The 20386-nt window shown below is 39.7% G+C and overlaps 1 protein-coding gene across 2 annotated transcripts in view; it reads left to right on the plus strand.

Annotated features, from left to right (window-relative positions):
• Nucleotides 1-1483: 1483 nt before the first annotated feature.
• LOC135019351 (short stature homeobox protein) overlaps nt 1484-20386 on the plus strand; it is a 31417-nt gene continuing 12514 nt past the window's right edge. The window contains exons 1-4 of one of the 2 annotated variants that reach the window (XM_063953094.1): nt 1484-2044; nt 5156-5364; nt 12537-12594; nt 17934-18022. In XM_063953094.1, coding sequence (XP_063809164.1) covers nt 1777-2044; nt 5156-5364; nt 12537-12594; nt 17934-18022 — 624 coding nt within the window. In that variant the 5' untranslated portion in view covers nt 1484-1776. Of the gene's footprint in view, nt 2045-5155; nt 5365-12536; nt 12604-17933; nt 18023-20386 lie in introns of both variants that reach the window. The other variant, XM_063953093.1, reaches the window with a different exon arrangement.

Raw genomic sequence — 20386 nt, forward strand, 5'->3', positions numbered from 1 at the left:
GGAAATATTCCCTGAGCCAGGCCCCTGATCACATTATCCGCTATCCTACCAATCCATCAGCACACTGTAAACTTAATTCTATTTATAGTTAATGTTCAGTGTAATTATTTTTTTCCTTGTAAACATGTTAATACAGTTTAATATTTACACGAAACTGACTCACAACCTCATAATTGAATGTGTTTGAAAACAGATCCGTCTCCTGGTGTTTGGTAAGGATATGCCCTTTTCTAAAAGTATTTTCTATAAACGCATCCTCTATAACAATAGTAAATGGGGATTAAATATGTTTTCAAAAAAATGTAAGGAAATGTATATATGCGATGTGTGATAGCAAAGGTGATAGTAACAACCAAGTGTTTTTTTTTTTTGTGTATATGTGTACTGCCTTGTATGAAAGTAGATATTTAAATCAATAAGTGGATCGTGACTGTGATCATGGATTTCTTCTGAACTTGATAACAGACACTTTCTATTATTTGGCTAATTCAATGCGTTTTCCTGGTATACTGTTAGGACTTCTTCATTTTCCTCGTAATTAGACACTTCAGGGAATGGAAACTAATTACACCTAGTTTCTGAGTAACTTATGCAAGATCCCATGGAGAATGGACTCACACATCTTAGGGTGAGCTCAATTATGTAATGTGATTAAATGATGATCATGAGGATGAAATCATGCGGCCAAAATGCTATCACACAGCGGAATTTATAAATTTATTTCATACAAGACACGTTTATTCATAAAATGAATCTAACCCAAAGGCAATAAAACAGATTCACTTTGTCAAATAAATATATATCCAGTCTCCGGAGAGCAATGCATAGGTTTACACGTTTGCGTTAGTGAGTTCCATGGCGTTGGAGTAGTTTATATTTTGACATTATTTTATCTCCTAAAATCCTTACAAATCCTTTAAACGCTTGGAAACGGAAACTAGTTGCTATTTACCGGCGATAATAAAAATATATAAAAAAACAGCACTTTATGATGAAAAATTCTCAACATTTTCAAACATTTTATATTAAGAATATGTATGGGTGTTCCTGAGTACTTATGGACGACTAAAAATACATTGTTCTGCTTACACATTCTTCAAATACAAAGCAACATGCATAACAGGAGCAATTATACAAAACTATTATAATCTACAAGGATCCCCCAGTTAATCAATTATCTGTTTCAATTGTCTTCCCCTGTTATAACCTACCCTAAATCCATTACAAAACAAATGACACCAGACAGTTGCCTTTAGCTCCAGAAGTCACAGTGCTGCTTGCAAAGAATCTCCTGATTATACATTTCTTGACTTTGTTGTGTATTATTGGTATTATTATTATTTTGAATGCAGATACCTGATGTCCCCCTGCCTTTTGCTTGCTTTATTTGCCTTTTTTTCCCCCTCTCATTTTGGAGCATCTTATTTCTCTAAATCAAGGTGCATTGATGCCAAACAGTGATGAAATAAGAAGAAAGCCAATTGCTGTACTGAGGTGGGGGATAGCTGCTAGGAATCCGCCTGCAACTGTGGAGAACTCAGTAATTGCTGGAGACAGGGAGAGCTGGGGGCTGGGCTGAGGTATCCATGTATAAATAGTGTGATCTCAAATTGAAAGGCATAAATAACAGCAGGAGTGATCTAACCCTATGCAGTTCATCCTCGACGTGAAAAAAAGGGGGAGAAACAATAAAAAGCTTCCAGGAGACGTGGAGATCTCCTAGTGAAAAAGCAAGTGGATCTCTGTGGATAGGTGCTACAAGATCACAGGGCAGCCATGGAAGAACTTACAGCTTTTGTATCTAAATCCTTTGACCAAAAAAACAAGGATAACAGTGGCAGTGGCAACAGCAAGAAGGAGAGCATTACATACAGGGAAGTTTTGGAGACGGGCTTGGCTCGGGCCAGGGAGCTAGGGAACTCTGATACAAACCTCCAGGACATTACAGAGAACAACAACCACTGCTCGCTGCATCTCTACAAAGAGCACACAGACATTGACAAAGACAAGCTGAAAGACTACAGCACGACCAGGATTTCTGAGGGTAAGTATGTGAAACCTCTATGGATGTAACGCAGCAGATCTGTTGCATTGGATTCTCGATGCTGTGCTGGAGTAGGGTCAGGAAAAAGTTACAGCCATATAGAGACAACACACAGACATGCAGTGCATGCAGAATCATTACTAGTATTATGCTGCGATCACTCCTGGTAACTGGACAGCTTCGAGTCATTCTACTTTACCAACACCATGATTACACTACATTCAACACACTACTTTCCATGTACAGCATGAGGTTGGCAAGATCATTTTTAGTTATTTATTAAGCATGTAACATGAATTCAATTCGAACGATTACACACATTACGAGCTGTTCCATGCAGGCCAGCGTAAGCATTGTATTATGTTCTAGTTAGAAACAGAAATGATGGTTACATCTGTGCTGTATATTTTATACCCAGTTAGTAATTAGCTGTGTGTTTTGAACAAAAACGGGAAGGTCATACCTTATTGAGTGCAGATCATTTGATATAGCAGGGATGTTGGAGAAATATGGGTCTGAAATGACTATTTTCGGTTCTTCAGCTGATAGTGTTGGTGAAGTTCCCGGCTGTGTAAATGCTAATAATAGGAAGTGATATGACAGTGCGGCCCAGTTCTACACTGCACACACACTGCTACATGTACTTCCAGCATAATACCCTCTGTTGCACCCACTCTATCCCTTCATCTTTGTCAGAGCCATCAGGAGGCCAGACACATGGGCAAGACCCACAGAACAGTTTCTGACCCGGGCACACAGGTGTCCGTCCCTCTTTCAAATTGCTATCATGGCTGTTCCATACAAAAAAAAAAAAAAAAAAAAGACATATTGCAAACAGCCTGTAAAACATGTGGCTCTGGGAGAGAGGAGGCCAAAACGTTTTCATCTGGTGTAACTCAAGGTGAAACTAAATTAAAAACAAGACATGTAAGAGAGCAGGATGAGGAGAGTATAAATGAGGTTTGTGTTACTATATGTTTCCCTTGTGCTAGGACACGCCATCTGTGTGAGGCACACATTGCAATTTTCATACACAATCACATCTATTCAGATATATTTTTTATTTATTTTTGTAATGCAAAACAACTGTATAGAAATAAATCGTATAATTCCAAAGCAGAGACTGCAGTATGATGACGGACCAGTAAAATTTCACATGTATTTTTGAATATACTACAATCCAAGTGGAGGTTTCTACAAAATACCTTGTTACCACAATAATCCTTACGACGATCAAAATTTCAGATCGTTTGAAAATGTAATATTTATTGCAATAGCAAATGTCACCGCGTGGCCATTCTAGTCTAATATATCACACTAAGGAGAAAATGGGATCCTCATTGTATAATTAAATGTCAGTGTATCGCCTCGGTCAGCTGTTCGCTGCCACTGCCCATCTCGACGTCTGTAATGCCACTTGCATGCATTCCTTTCAGCCTAACTGCAAATGTAATAAAGTTTAAGTGTAGTGGAAGAACAAAAGGATTAAAAAATGATTAAAACTACATAGAAGTACTCTATAAACACATGGAAACAATTACACATCCATTTTCTTTACAACCTTTGCAAAGTTAATTTTATGTAATGGATTACACCAATCTGACAGACGTTTTTGCATGAGGGTCTAATAACTACTTAAAAAAAAGAAATTTAATGTACTTTATAATTGACATAGAATTAAGATTTGGTATCTTTAGGTGAACAATAATAATAGGAATTAAAACTGTTACTTAGACACAGGAAACATCATTATTATTATTATTATTATTATTATTATTATTATTATTATTATAATTATTATTATTATTAATAATAATAATAATAGTAGTAGTAATAATATTTTACTGTTGCTGTTTTACAATGTCGTTCATTTTGCATATCATTAGCATATTACAAGTTGTAGTATATGTGTGTGTGTGTGTGTGTGTGTGTGTGTGTGTGTGTGTGTGTGTGTGTATATATATATGTATATATATATATATCTCCCTCCAAGAGCATGAATGTATTTATAAGTAAAGTAAAAGGTTTGGCACTTGACTATCATATTCCTAATTGAGGCTCCATTAACCCCCTCCAGAGCACTTTCTTGTCTTGCTGATTGAAGAAGCATTGATAAAAGCTGAGATTTTGTACAACACTGTGCTGTGCTGATGTCAGAAGAGCATACAGGGAGGCATGCTCTAATACACCATGTGCGATATAGCTGTAAACACCCTCCAATTCTATCTATCTATCTATCTATCTATCTATCTATCTATCTATCTATCTATCTATCTATCTATCTATCTATCTATATATCTATCTATTTCTCTCATCTATCATCTATTATCTGTCGTCAATCCTCATCGATATTTATTTGTACGATTTCTACTATATAATATATTATAGCAGTTTATGGATATTGTCTGTGGACGAAAAGTTATATATATAAAATGATAATAAGTGTCAGTACTGACATATAATAGATCACAATGCAAAAGAATAAGAGCCCCAGAGAGTGAGTGCAATGTAACATTTGCTGTTAATCTATTTATCATGTGTAATGAACCAAAATTGCAGAGTCTGCAGTGCCATTGACTGGATTCATTATCATTATTAAATGATTGCAAATAGATACAAATCCTTGATCCCCTTGTATTTGCATTCAGTATGTCTACAATTGATCTTTGTGCCTGCGCGCCCTACACCGCTATTGGACTAATAAAAATCGATTGAGAATACATTAGAACATATCTGTTACAGCGGAGTAGTTCATGAAATACATGGCGGATGAAGAGTAATTATTAAGATTACTAGCTTCTTCCTACCGAAGGACAATCAAATCGCATCGATCATTTTTTTTCTAGGGTCAAATAAAAAAAATATATATACAATTGATAAAATACAGGTTGTTAATTGAAGTTTATACATTGGGTCATTTGTCAAAGGGGTTTCGATACGTATTGCAGAAAGAGAGGGGGAAGAGGCTCATGTATCAGAAAGATGAGCTGTTTGAAGCAATAGGGGTTTTTGTTCCATAAAACTCGCTGGAGTAGTGGGAGAGCAGTGAAGCTTTGATAGCAGGTCCCCACCGAGCTGTTTCTTTAATGACACTGTCTTCATTCTTGCCAGGGATCTACGAGTGTAAAGACAAGAGAGAAGACGTGAAATCAGAGGATGAAGACGGACAAACCAAGCTGAAACAGAGGAGAAGCAGAACTAATTTTACATTAGAGCAGTTAAATGAACTTGAAAGACTGTTTGATGAGACTCACTATCCTGATGCATTCATGAGAGAGGAGCTGAGCCAAAGGTTGGGACTTTCTGAAGCCAGGGTACAGGTAAGGAGAATACGATCTTAAGGAACACACTGTTGAATTGCTATCGCATATACTGTAGTAGATGCCCTATAAGAATGCTGTACACTGCTTCATATAGAAAGTGTTGTATTATGCAGATATTCTTGTAGCAGAGAAATATGAGACTGAATAAAATGCAAAATGTCTGCAAATGTGGCCATAAGGATGTGTACCTTTAGTAAAATGGCATAAAATATGCAATGCTAATATAAAAAATTGCAACAATATTATTATTATTATTATTATAATATTTATTATTATTATTATTATTATTATTATCATCATTATTATTAATAATAATAATAATAATAATAATAATAATAATAATAATATATCATGCATTTTGAACATATTTTAATGAGGGACGATAATTTGGCTCCTACCAGTTTAGGCATATAAATTATGCGCTACCAGCTTCCTGGAGATTTAGCCCCATACATACTTATATATCTGTATTCTGTATCAACAATATTTTGGCACAAGAAGCAGATCCCGTCTTATTAGTTTTCAGCACAGTTTTCCACCTTATGTCGTTGCCACCGACGAATAAAATAGGCCTTTTTAAAAGGTTATTTGGCTGCTTTGGGCTGGATTATCATGAGCCGGGGGGTAAAGGTGCCCCAGCTGACCTGCTTGACAGGCATATGGATTTATGACATCCAAGTCTATCCCATCTGCTCTCTTGCTGCTTTGAAAGTGCTGGAAACACAATCCTGAAAATTATTATTTAGTCAGTAAAACGTATTTACGAGCTTTTAGCTGAGCGGTCAACGTTTATGACAGGACGCATTGAATTAAATCTCTATTAGACATAACTTTTCCTGTCTAAGAATTAATCGATCAAGATAACAATTCAAGGACTTAAAAAAAGAAAGAGGAAAAGAAAAAGTAGAGTTGTATTCAAAACAAGTGCAAATTGTGCATTGTAATTACATGCAGGAAGGAAACCGCCACAGGTATCATCCATAACAGTGAACATAATTATACAGTAAGTATAAGAAACTGAGCACTTATGTGTTGCTGCCAGGGAGAGTAGGCTTGTTAAAACATCTTTAAAAAAATATTTACAAGGAGAATATATCAATTGCAGCAAAATGTAGAAAAATGAAAATATGCGACATGTAGAGAACAAATAATCTTTTATTATTATTTACCTATAGAGTATTTCAGATGTGTTTATGATATGAGTGTAAAATGTGGCTTATTAGAAGGGTATGTGTGTGCTATACTCTGCCCATATACAAGATTCATCTGACCAAACTACCCAAATTCATTTAAGAAAATATATTTAAAAAAATTAGTATTTTTTTTATTTAGCTAAAGGGGATATCAACTTGTATGTTATTTCCAGTTCTCATGGTCATGATCTGTAATATCTTCTAGTGCCTTGATGTACTGTTTCTGTAAAAACAAATTACTTGTAATTTCATTTTGCAGTCCTTCGTTTAGTACTTTATTACAGAGTAGCACCTTAACAGGATGTTCAAAGTTGCAGAAAATTGCTCCTTAAACTGTTTTCAGATCTTGAAAATCTCAGCCAAAATGTCTATATTGATTCAGGTGGGGACATGAAAAAAACTTGGCAGCTTTTTTTTTTTAATTTGTTTGCATTAAAAATAGTTGGGCATTTTCAGAAAAAGGAAGCTAATTGTGTGAGTGAAACGAAGAACATTCCTAATAACAAGTATTAGCAAATGAAAATAAGAGGTGGATTTGGGCAGGGGGGTAGGGGAGGGGGCCAGATATGAAAGTAGAAGACAGAAAGGCATTTTTTAATACTTTCTTGCTTGTTGTAATAACCTCCTATCAGCACACACTGTCCTTGTTGTTAGAGGATACAGTTTCAATTTAGAGTGGAAATTTGCTGTAAATAAATTGATGTTCCTATGCCTGCCTGGTCCTTATTAACCTTTTATTTTTAGCGTGTCCGGGAACCCCATACCACCCAGCTGTCAGGGTTATAATTGAAAGTTATGAGACCATGGTGAGGAGCAGGCAGTAATTCAATTACAAGAAATATCTCTTGGTTTATGGCGCACAGCTAAATTAAATGTCATTATTCACTGTCTCTAATGGAAATCAAAAGGAAATCAGATTAGAGTATTTGTGAAAGAAATCACTGAGTGATCCTTAATGAAGAAATAACTGTCTAAAACAGTGTACCGCGCTTTACTTAGCATATTCGTGCTTAATTGGAATTGATCGCAAATCGCGCCAAGACTGATTTATTATTGCTTAACCTACTGGCTAATTTATCACTATTATTTCTCATAACTTGATTTTTTTCCCCTCTCTCATGACTGAAGTCGGTTCATTTCTCACTCTTAAGTCGTTTTATTATTTCCAAAGGTGCCGTGCCAATACGCCAGGAGCAATGTTCAGCGCACCCGCAGATGCCACCAAATCAGTATTAGATAATCATATTACACGCTGCTTATTACAGCTCTCTCTTTGTCTGCAAGATCTACATACACAGCAGAGTGCAAGTTGTCCTCCCGGCCGCCCCAGTAACTTTATAATGCCCATTCATACAGGATGGGTGCTAGTGCCTGGCTGGGATAGACAAGATCAGTATTATGGGGCTAGTCAGAGATTATCGATGGGCATGTCAGCTACACTGAGCCCCTATAACACAGTGCATCTATTAAATCTCCATCTAATGTCAGAGAGGAACGTCCAGGGCATGTAATCACATCTAGCATAGCGTGGCATTGCACTGTGAGCACTGCAATGATAAATGCCTTAAGAGAGTTTCTTGCACTAATTACTGACTTGTAAATGACCGTCATTAAGGCAATTGAACAAAGCTTGGAGGGGAATGCAATGAAGAAATCGCAGCTAGTATTAATTAAACTGTAGGATCACTTGACAGACATTAAGCACTTCCAATTTTGGGCATTTGTGCAGTAAGTATCTATTGTAAATGCTATACATGCACTTGTGATAGATCATAGCATAGTGGTATTACAGCTTAGTGTCATGGTGAATCATCTCCCACCTTTCTGTGATTCCTTCCTTGCTGATTTATCGACACTGATATTAGGAACTAATGATCCTGCATATTGTGTCTGCAATCGATGTTGATTTTTATGGAGAGAAAATGAAGGAAGATTTTTCATGTATTATTAGTAGCAGAAGTACGCCCCCATTGTCTTACTTATACCCGAGAGCTGTTTAGCAGGCAGCAGTAGAGGTATAATACAGTCAGCCTAGTACAGTATATTTCATTTTATGCGTCCTACACTTGTAGAAAGTGATTGCAGCTATTGTGTGAAGTTGCGCTTATTAAATAAACCAAGCTGCTACACTGCTTACCGTCTTAACTGCTCAGTGTAAATCTATGTTACTCTTCTAGAATGTAAGACAGGTCCCTGACGCCTCACCTGCCTTAAGCACGAATATTGAGTGATTATGAACAATTAATGATGCCTCATTTCAAGGTTACATGGAAAATGTTGTATTTTTGTATGTAGATGAGGTAAATGACTGGAAAATAATGGATAATTAGCTAGTGTATGTTTTGAAAAGAAAAAAGGTCTAGAAAAGTATAATGTTGCTACAATATTGACCCATTTTATCAGGTTAAAGAGACCCATCAATAAGCAAATGTCTGACATTGACCAGAGTACCAGAGTTGCAGGGTACATTAGTTTTGTAGTCAAACTTTGTTTACTATATTTTTTTATTAATTATTAGAGCATAAGGAAAATCCCATATCTATCTATCTATCTATCTATCTATCTATCTATCTATCTATCTATCTATCTATCTATCTATCTATCTATCTATCTAAATGCTGCACATAATTGAAACAACAGTTTCCTCACATGTATTAAAGATTTACTTTTAATGAGTTGTACATTATCAGCATTACAAATTATGAGCAGCCTTCAAGGTGAAGGAATTTAAGCAATTGTAAAATGCATAATTACGTTCTGTCAAATGAAAATGTTGTGAGTGTGCAAAATAATTATGCATATACAGCAGGTATTTTATATTTGCCCAATAGATTGAAAACAGATAGAAATATAGAAACTCTCAATTGTGCTCTCTTATTGGGGGTAATTCCGAGTTGATCGCAGCAGCAAGTGTGTTAGCAGTTGGGCAAAACCATGTGCAGTGCAGGTGTGGCAGATATAACATTTGCAGAGAGAGTTAGATTTGGGTGGGTTATTTTGTTTCTGTGCAGGGTAAATACTGGCTGCTTTATTTTTTACATTGCAATTTAGATTTCAGTTTGAACACACCCCACCCAAATCTAACTCTCTCTGTACATGTTATATCTGCCCCCCTGCAGTGCACATGGTTTTGCCCAACTGCTAACAAATTTGTTGCTGCGATCAACTTGGAATTAGGCCCCTTGTGTAGACAAAGTCACCATATATTACATTATAAGATGTAAGTATAGTAAAGGGCAGGTTTAGTTTAAGTTTAACAAAATGTCACTGTGTACATATACACATATATACACATATACAAATATCAAACACAACACTTTACAATAATTTATTGATTTATAGTGCAATATTCATGTTATATAAATATTATATGCTAAGGCATTCACAACATTACGTGTGTGTGTGTGTGTGTGTGTGTGTGTACACAAATACACACACACACACACACACACACACACACACACACACACACACACACACACACGTGAGGTTCAAAGTTACAATTTCAACTATTGCTAGGACTGCAGCCAGTCTTATACAGTATATTATATGTATTTGAGCATGCACAAAAATTAATCTTTGGTGCAAGTATAACCAGTTGATATGGTGATATATATCTGGATAGCACAAAGTTAAAATAAATATAGGATCTATGTGAGGTGGGTGACACTCTTCGCTATAAATAGATTTCTCTCTCTCTCTCTCTCTCTCTATATCTATCTATCTATCTATCTATCTATCTATCTATCTATCTATCTATCTATCTATCTATCTATCTATCTATCACTTTGTATTGGTCTCAATAGCTTTCTTTAGAAAGTTTTTTTGGCATCTTTGTTAAAACATTTATGATTACTGATTGTTAAAAATAGCACTATACATCCAGGCAGTATGGGCATTACACCATCCGGGCAGTACGGACAATGTAATGGTTAGCATTACTGCCTCACAGCACTGAGGTCATGGGTTTGATTTCCACCACGGCCCTAACTGTGCAGAGTTTGTATATTCTCCCCGTACTTGCATGGGTTTCCTCCAGGTGCTCCGGTTTCCTCCCACAATCCAAAATTATACTGGTAGGGTAATTGGCTTCCAACAAAATTAACCCTAGTGTGAATGTGTCTGTGTGTACATGTGATAGGGAATATAGATTGTAAGCTCCACTGGGGCAGGGACTGATGTGAATGAGCAAATATTCTCTGTACAGCGCTGCGGAATATGTGTGTGCTATATAAATAACTGGTAGTAATAATATTAAATATAATATATATATATATATATATATATATATATATATATATATGTACTGTACAATTTCATCATTTATATTATTATTATTATTATTATTATTATTATTATTATTATTATTATTATATTAAAAGTATAGCTAATATATAAATATTTTGACAAGTAAAAACCAGCAATTCATGCTATCCTGCAAATCATAGTCAGTATTGGTACCTTTGCTTTACAGTAAAATAGACGGAACTGCCTATGGTGGGTTGTTCTGTTGTTAATTTACTGAAAGCTGAATGCAGCATGAAGGGTCGTTAGAGACAATTGATCATTATGAGGACCAAATTCTCAGAACTTACTGTATGGTACTAACTTAAATGCTGGCCAGACTTTTAACACCACTTAATGCATGTTTGATATTGTAAGTCAGTACTGTGAGAACTGACATTGAAGTGCTCTTGTTGTTTTTACAGTCACATTCTGCAGAATGCAGCATTATTGTCATATTGCAGCCATTCATTTAGTCCGACTGGTTTGGAAGAGAATCTTCCTATATATGTAAAGACTGCATTTTGCTAAACTATCTATGTACTATGAGAAATATTTCACAGGCTCAAAAATAAAAAAAATCTGTTTACTCCAAAAGTGTATCAACTTACCATATAATTTTTTCTCTTACAGACATGTATTGATAATTATTTTATTAAACATATTTTGTGTAATACATACTATATATGTAATAAATGTAGCAGATATTGGGGGGAATTCAAATGTTTGAAAAGTCGGTTGGGTGTCTGTTTTTTTCTATCTATTAGATAAGAAAAAACAGACTCCCAATTGACTTTTCAAACAATTGTATATCCCCCAGTGTTTGTATAGTTTTCCCCATAATGGCCCAAAAGTTATCAATATAGGAGCTAATTTCAACATCTACGCAAGTATAACAGATCTTGCAAATGTAATCACTACGCTTGCTCCATAGCATACCACCTGTATCTACAGGAGATTCTGTTCTGAGTCATACGTCTCACAGTCACAACTCTACTTGCAGCTAAATGGCGTAATTGGTCATCAACATGCTGTCCACAAGTAGGCTAGGTTTAGTGAGGATGTGTAAACGGACTTGTGTGCTATGATGAGTTGTGAGCACACAGATATATATCTGATTTCAATCTCTTGCACTTCAGATAGGGGAGGTGCAAGTGCTTGCTAAAATATGATGGACATTTAACCAAGTGTATGCATGGGATGCGGTCAAGATCCCACTGGTCAGAATACCGACACCGGAATCCCGACCGGCACAATCCCAACATATTCTCCCTCTGTGGGTGTCCATGACACCCATAGAGGGAGAATAAATTTGTGTGCCGAGCGTAGCGAGCCCACAAGGGGCTGCATTGTGCTCGCCCCCCTGTCTGGATTGTGCCGGCCGGGATCCCGGTGTCGGTATTCTGACCGCCGGGATTCCGTCCGGCGGGATTACGTACTGATCCCGTATGCATAGAGGAAAAGTGCAGACACATAGATGAATGCAACTTAGCATACAGGTGACTATCGACCTTTAGTTCCAGGTACACAGTCTTGGTGTAATTGCGTTCAACAATGAATTGTTACTTTATTCAGCAATTATGACATCAGTTGGTCTGTACACTACAGATGTATTTAATACCGACAGCTATACCATTTATGAATAATTCCTGTAGGATGAAGGATCCTAACCCACTAAAATATGTTTTATAGGTATGGTTCCAGAACCGAAGAGCAAAATGTAGAAAACAAGAAAATCAAATGCATAAAGGTGGGTATGGTGAGTACCTCCAAATTCGTTACACTTTCTTGTCTTTCCAGTAAAAGTGGTAGAGGGTTGTTTTATTTTAGAAATTGTAACAATGATATGACTATTAGTCACTTTGAAGATATTACATCTGTTAATGGTAAAATATCATTAATTGCTTGCAAAATGTTCTTATTGAGCAGCTTGCTGCAATGATACACAAGGTAAGTAGTAGGCCCCAGATACACTAGGCAAGTAGTAGGCCCCAGATACACTAGGCAAGTAGTAGGCCTCAGTCTTCCTAGGCAGCTGTTACTTTTTCAAGCACTTATTTAGTTATTTGCCTTAAATAATATAAATCTCATGTGAAAAGGCTTATGGGATATGAGAGTTTAATACTAAACATTGTTGGTCATCAACATACTGTCCACAAGTAGGCTAGGTTTAGTGAGGATGTGTAAGCGGACTTGTGTGCTATGATGAGTTGTGAGCACATAGATATATATCTGATTTCAATCTCTTGCACTTCAGATAGGGGAGGTGCAAGTGCTTGCTAAAATTTGATGGACATTTAACCAAGTGTATGCATGGGATGCGGTCAAGATCCCACTGGTCGGAATACCGACACCGGAATCCCGACCGGCACAATCTCAACATATTCTCCCTCTGTTGGTGTCCATGACACTCATAGAGGGAGAATACATTTGTGTGCCGAGCGTAGCGAGCCACAAGGGGCTGCATTGTGCTCGCCCCCCTGTCTGGATTGTGCCGGCCGGGATCCCGGTGTCGGTATTCTGACCGCCGGGATTCCGTCCGGCGGGATTACGTACTGATCCCGTATGCATAGAGGAAAAGTGCAGACACATAGATGAATGCAACTTAGCATACAGGTGACTATCGACCTTTAGTTCCAGGCTTTTAATGGAAGGTATTGGTGAAACTTTTGAGAAAAACTACATTTCATGTTGTGCATATTATGGGGGATATTCAATTGTTTGAAAAGTCAGTTGGGTGTCTGTTTTTTCCTATCTAATAGACAGGAAACAACAGACACCCAACCAACTTTTCAAACATTTGATTTCCCCCCTATAGGTCTCTTTTAGAGTTGGGAACAGAAACAGCTTCAGGGTGCACCTCGATAAACCATATAAATCAGGGGTGAAAATGCATTTTTGTTTTGGTTGATTTTAGAGTTCAGCTAGAATGTACCCGACTGGTCATACACATGACCAACTTGCATCCAACTATCTAGCTAGTTGGTAAGAATGAAAATCTGGTAAGGTATGGGAGTAAGTAAAAATCATCAATTTGCTCCCAAATCCTGGACAATGGACAAAAACTGTTGTTCAGACAAATAGTTTCCATACGTTTTTAACCATTTTCCTGTGTTTGGGATCTAATTTTGGTGACATGCGGTTCGTCCGCATGTCAGTCCGCGGTCTCCTTCCCTCCGCCGCTTGTTGGAGGGACACGGAGGGCCCATTCCAACAAAACCACGCCCCTTTTTGGCGCGCACGCGCCTTCGGCGCGCGCATATTTATCCCTTTCTTTCTCCCAATTATGGAGCATGAAGGGGCAGGGGGGGGGGGGGGGGCGCCAAAGAAATGTTTGGCTTGGGGGAGAAAAATTCTATTTACGCCACTGGTCCCTGGCCATGCTGCAGCGCACAGCAGGTAGTGTACCTGCTGCGGGGGGGGGGGGGGGGGGGGGTGTCTGCTGCTGCAGGGTTGTGTGTGTTTGTGCTGCAGGTGTGTGTGTGTGTGCTGATGGGATGTGTGCATGCTGCAGGGGGACTGTCTGAGATGCAGGTTGGGCTCGGGGGGGGCGCACAGGTGGTGCTCAGGGTTTGCCAACACATTTACTGGTGGGGGCCCCCACAACTTAATTGCCCCTGGGACCCCACCAGCCTTAAGCCAGCCTGTTTGTTGGATAGGAACAGAGGAGGCTTTTTGACCACTGGAACAGGTCAACCTCACCGCCACCTGCATCCTTCCCGCACCAGCCACCAGCCTCTTTCCCGCACCAGCCGCAGGTACCGTCCACCTCACTGCCGCCAGCATCCTTCCCACACCAGCCACCAGCCTCTTTCCTGCGCCAGCCGCAGGTACCGTCCACCTTACCGCTACCTGCATCCTTCCCGCACCAGCCACCAGCCTCTTTCCCGCACCAGCCGCAGGTACCGTCCACCTCACCGCCGCCAGCATCCTTCCCGCACCAGCCACCAGCCTCTTTCCTGCGCCAGCCGCAGGTACCGTCCACCTCACCGCCGCCAGCAACCTTCCCGCACCAGCCGCCAGCCTCTGTCTCGCGCCGGCTGCAGGTACCGTCCACCTCACTGCCGTCAGCATCCTTCCCGCACCAGCCGCCAGCCTCTGTCCCGCGCCAGCCGCAGGTACCGTCCACCTCACTGCCGCCAGCATCCTTCCCGCACTGGCCGCCATCCTCTGTCCCACGCCGGCGGCAGGGGCTTGCCACCTCATCACCGTCAGGTTCCATCCTGCCGCTCAGTGCCGTTTCTAGCGGCGGGCGAGCCGTGCAACCGCACGGGGTGCCCGCCGCGGCACTTTGTTACTTCTTATCGCCTCTCTCGAGCGCTCCTGCTCGGGGGGGGCGGAGTTTCGCGGAATGACGCGTAGCGTCGTGACGTCACGACGCAAACGCGTCATTCCACGAAACTCCGCCCCCCGAGCAGGAGCGCTCGGGAGAGGCGATAAGGAGATAAGCATGAAGGAGGAGGCGGCCGGAGCGAGGCACGTGAGGCGGCGGGACCGAAGAGCGGGAAGACGTAAGTATTCTCTCTCTCTCTCTCTCTCTCCCCCTTCCTTCCCCTCAACTTGAAACCTGCCTGCCGCACTGTGTAAAATGGGGACACCTGCCTATGGGGATTCCTGCCTGCCGCACTGTGTAAAATGGGGGCACCTGCCTGCGTACTGTGTAATATGGGGTCACCTGCCTGCGTACTGTGTAATATGGGGGCACCTGCCTGCGTACTGTGTAATATGGGGGCACCTGCCTGCGTACTGTGTAATATGGGGACACCTGCCTGCGTACTGTGTAATATGGGGGCATCTGCCTGCGTACTGTGTAAAATGGGGATATCTGCCTGCCGCGCTGTGTAAAATGGGGATACCTGCCTGCCGCACTGTGTAAAATAGGGATACCTGCCTGCGTACTGTGTAATATGGGGGCACCTGCCTGCGTACTGTGTAATATGGGGGCATCTGCCTGCCGCACTGTGTAAAATGGGGATACCTGCCTGCCGCACTGTGTAAAATGGGGATACCTGCCTGCCGCACTGTGTAAAATAGGGATATCTGCCTGCCGTGCTGTGTAAAATGGGGGCACCTACCTGCCGCACTGTGTAAAATGGGGATACCTGCCTGCTGCACTTTGTAAAATGGGGGCACCTGCCTGCGTACTGTGTAAAATGGGGATACTTGCCTACCGTACTGTGTAAAATGGGGACACCTGCCTTCCGTACTGTGTAAAATGGGGACACCTGCCTGCCGCGCTGTGTAAAATGGGGACACCTGCCTGCCGCGCTGTGTAATATGGGGACACTTGCCTGCTGTAATGTGTAAAAAGGGGACTTTTTTATTTTTATTTTTCCCCCCTGTGGTGGGTGTGATGATATCAGATGAGGCCATGCCCACTTTAATGAGACCACGCCCATTTTAATTGGGCCACACACCCTTGTCGGGAGCGCGCATGCTTTTTCTTTTTATGGCTATATGGGGGGGGGGCACACATTTTTTTTTTTAGAGCAATTTGGGGGGGGGGGGCGCATTTTGAAATCTCGCACTGGGAGCCAAATTGTCTAGAAACGGCCCTGCTGCCGCTGCCTTCAACATCGCAGGGACCACCTCCAACTACAGGAGGGACCAGCCACTTTAGTGCAGTCAGGCTCCATCCCTCACAGGCTGCAAGGACCACTGCCTTCAACGCCGCAGGGATCTGCCACTCATCGCCTCCTTCCCGCTCCAGCTACAGGAGCCAGGGACCACCTCACAACACTGCAAGCTCCAGTCGCAGGGCACATATGGAGCTGTGCAGCACACACGCACCGCTCCAGTAACATAGTGGGCTCCAGCCTGTCGGACAATCCACGGAGACCACTTAGGTGGTCAACTATTGTCCCTCATACACTTAAGATATGTGGGGGTGTGAGAGAACGAGAGAGAAGTGATGGAGAGCGAGATGTGAGGATGCGAGAGAGAAGTGATGGAGTGCGAGATGTGAGGATGCGAGAGAGAAGTGATAGAGAGCGAGATGTGAATGTGCATGTTTTGAGTAAAAAAAACCACTAAAGTACTGTAGGCAGGCACTATCCGCCTACTTCGGTGACATCACAAGTTGGACAGAGGTTGTCAGGTTGGTTGGTCTGATGACAAGTTGGTTAGATGTGTGGAGCACTGATAAAAAGTTGGTTAGATGTGTGGAGCACTGTTTTAGTTGGACAGATAAGTTGGATGGTTGGAAGTTTGGAATGTTGGAGAAAAGTTGGTCTGATGTATGGCTAGCATAAATATGCCTGCACATTAAACCCACCTCCCCCACTCCTGCAATGTAACATGGTTTTGCCAAGATGCAAAATTGAAGCTGTTTATCTGTATTTACCTCCAATTTACTCCCAATAAGGACCTAAATGTGCTAACGATAATTCAACTCAATACTGAAAATTAAGGTTTAGATTTATTATTGGATCTTATACCTCATCCTAAAAGTTTACTTACATGTGCCAGCATTTACAAGGTTCTGTGGGTTTTGCAACAACTTGCATACACCCGGAACCATCTGCTGGATCCTGCTCACTCCTACTGGCAACATGATATCAGTGGATAACATTCTACATGTCTGAGAAATGACAAGGATGGCAGGAACAAAGTGTTTTCTACACTCTTCTTTCTCATGCACACCTGGTATTTTGTTCAGAGACGCAGTGGGATATTCACAGACAATGCAATGTCTGTGGCGTAAGCTGAAGCCAACAAATTGTTGCCAGGTACATGCAGGACTATGTGGGAACTGCTGAATGATGGGACATTTAAACGGTTTCATTATTGGGGGAGCTATTATTTAATTATTTACATAGCTTTAATAACATACTATTCATCTAATAACTAAAACATTATCTAAAACATTTTCATAAACATGTCTTAATCTTTCAGTTAAAATATTACACACATTTATGTGAGTTCCTGTTAGAAATGAAATCCTTAACAGTAGTATCAGTTCTGCTATTGTTACTGGGAGAAAATAAATAGTGTTAATGCATAGTATTAAAGACAGTTCTGTTGGAATAGAAAGACCAATAGGGTCTATTTATTTATTTATTAATTTATTTATTTCTATTTCTCTTATAGGTGTCATTCTTGGAACAGCAAGTCATTTAGAAACATGTAGAGTCGCACCTTATGTGAACATGGGAGCACTGAGGATGCCTTTCCAACAGGTACAAATATAGAAATGGACTTATAACTAGTCATATACTTGTTAGACTTATAAATACTATCTATCTATCTATCTATCTATCTATCTATCTATCTATCTATCTATCTATCTATCTATCTGTCTGTCTGTCTGTCTGTCTGTCTGTCTGTCTATCGCCCCTATCCTATCCTATCCATAGTGCCATACCAGCACTACTCCCTATTGTATAGAGTGATGAACTAGCCAGCCAGAGAATCTGTGCAAATCTATTGTGCTTCTTTTTAAAAATGTAACCTGCATTATGTATCCACAATCTGTGCTTAACCTCCATTGCTATGCATTTGATTTTATAACACTTTAAAAATAGTCATGTGATACAAATAATCTAATTACTTTCCAAAAGAACATCAACCCATATTGTGGCTAGGGCATGGTTTGACCATTCTGCCCTACCAGTTTAAACATGATTTATCTCAAAGTACTATCAATGCATATAGAATGAAAATGAACATAATATTGGCTTTGTGCTTTCACTTTGCCAACCACATTATCAGCCACATGGTGCAGACCAAATTGATAACAATGCTATACAAACCCCAGGTCAGCTGCATTGCCATTATATATATATATATATATATATATATATATATATAATTTATTTTACATTTTTATATTTTGGAAAATTTAATCATTGCCCTTTCTGACTCTTATGTTAAAGAACAGCAGGGTTTTTAAAAAAAAGCAAGCAAAGTCTGTTAGGGCTTCGATGAGCATAGGAAAACCCTTCCACTCTAAAAATTCCATTCTTGCAGCCTTTCCATAAGCTGGCCTCTTATTTCCCTGAAATGCTAGGACCTACTGTACATATCTGCAGTGCTAGTAAGTATCTGCACAGTACCCATATATTTACACCCCAATGCTATATTATGCCCCTTCCAATATTAATTGAATAAGGGTTATTGACTCTTGTCTTTTCCCATTGCTTCTGCTTTTGCTATCTCCATCCTCAGTTATGCCTTTGACAATGACAGACCAGATTTACAATTAGAGCTTTCATGCAGATCTGAGATCTAGTTGTGAATTATCATAAAACTTTTATATAATAATAATAATAATCACTTTACATATTTTCCAGAACGACACTAGAATGTATTGCACACTTGAGCTGAATTCATATATAAATAACCAGTATATTGGACCTGGCATATGCAGGGTCATGTCAGTCTCTGTCCTGTCCACTCTCTACTTTGTTTAGCCATGCCTTCCCCCCTCCTCTGCTATTCTGCCCACCCACTCTACCACAGCCCTGTCCCGCCTATTACCACTGCCCTGCTCCCATACTTTCCCCTTTCCTGCTGGCTGGTACTCCTCTCCTATGTCTGCCCATCTCTCTTGTATTGGGAGCCATTGGGGCGCATGCCCTAGCTTCCACAGCACATGCATTGAGGAGATGGGACAGATCTGAAGTTATTATACAGATATAGGTAATTTATTATATAAATATAAATTAGGCATCAGACACAGCTCATATCTACAGGGATCAAACTCTGAGATGAAATCCAACATTATTCTAATCTAAAACAAGCGTCAGGATGTAATGGAGTCCGAGATTACCGGAGGTGCGTGATGCTGGCCAATTTTAGATGTTTTTTTAAAGGGCCAAATGCTTACAAGGCAAAACCATCCTTGTATATGATTGCCCCTTTAAAAAAACATCCAAGATTGTCCGGTATCCTGCACCTCCGGTGATCTTGAACTCCATTACATCATGCGGATGATGTGTTCTTTTTTTATAGGACACTGGGATTTATAATATATGCTAAAGTGATTATTGTTATCCACATAGTGATCAATAACCTATTTGTATGAATATTATTTACAAGTCTTTTATAGGTGTTAATGTACCCCCATGTATAAATTATTAGGATGTTTGACATTACAGACAAACTCAATGACCATATAAAGCCACAGGGCAGAAAGCCAAATGCATTTAAATAAGGAATGCAAACCCAAGATCAAGTCTTTATACATATAATCTAAAGTACAGAAATGTTGCTCATTATAATACAATTTTCAAAATGAATACCAAAGAGATGACATAAGAATTCCCTATTTACAGCAATATCAATTGTACCCTATGTGTATTATGCAATGTGTTATTAACATAGGCATATATGGTTCAAAATTAAATCAATATAAACAATTACTAGTGGTGTCAGCATTTAACTAACTATTGAAGATTTTTTAAATGTATTTTTGATACCCTAAAGTTTCATGTTTGCAATTAAAGCAGTAACTATTTGTTCTATATTATATAATTTGACATGTAGAATTGCGGAATAGACACACATGCTGTAAAATGTAAATAAAAATAGATATTTTGATA

Source organism: Pseudophryne corroboree, chromosome 2, assembly GCF_028390025.1.
Source record: "Pseudophryne corroboree isolate aPseCor3 chromosome 2, aPseCor3.hap2, whole genome shotgun sequence".
Taxonomy (NCBI): Eukaryota; Metazoa; Chordata; class Amphibia; order Anura; family Myobatrachidae; genus Pseudophryne; species Pseudophryne corroboree.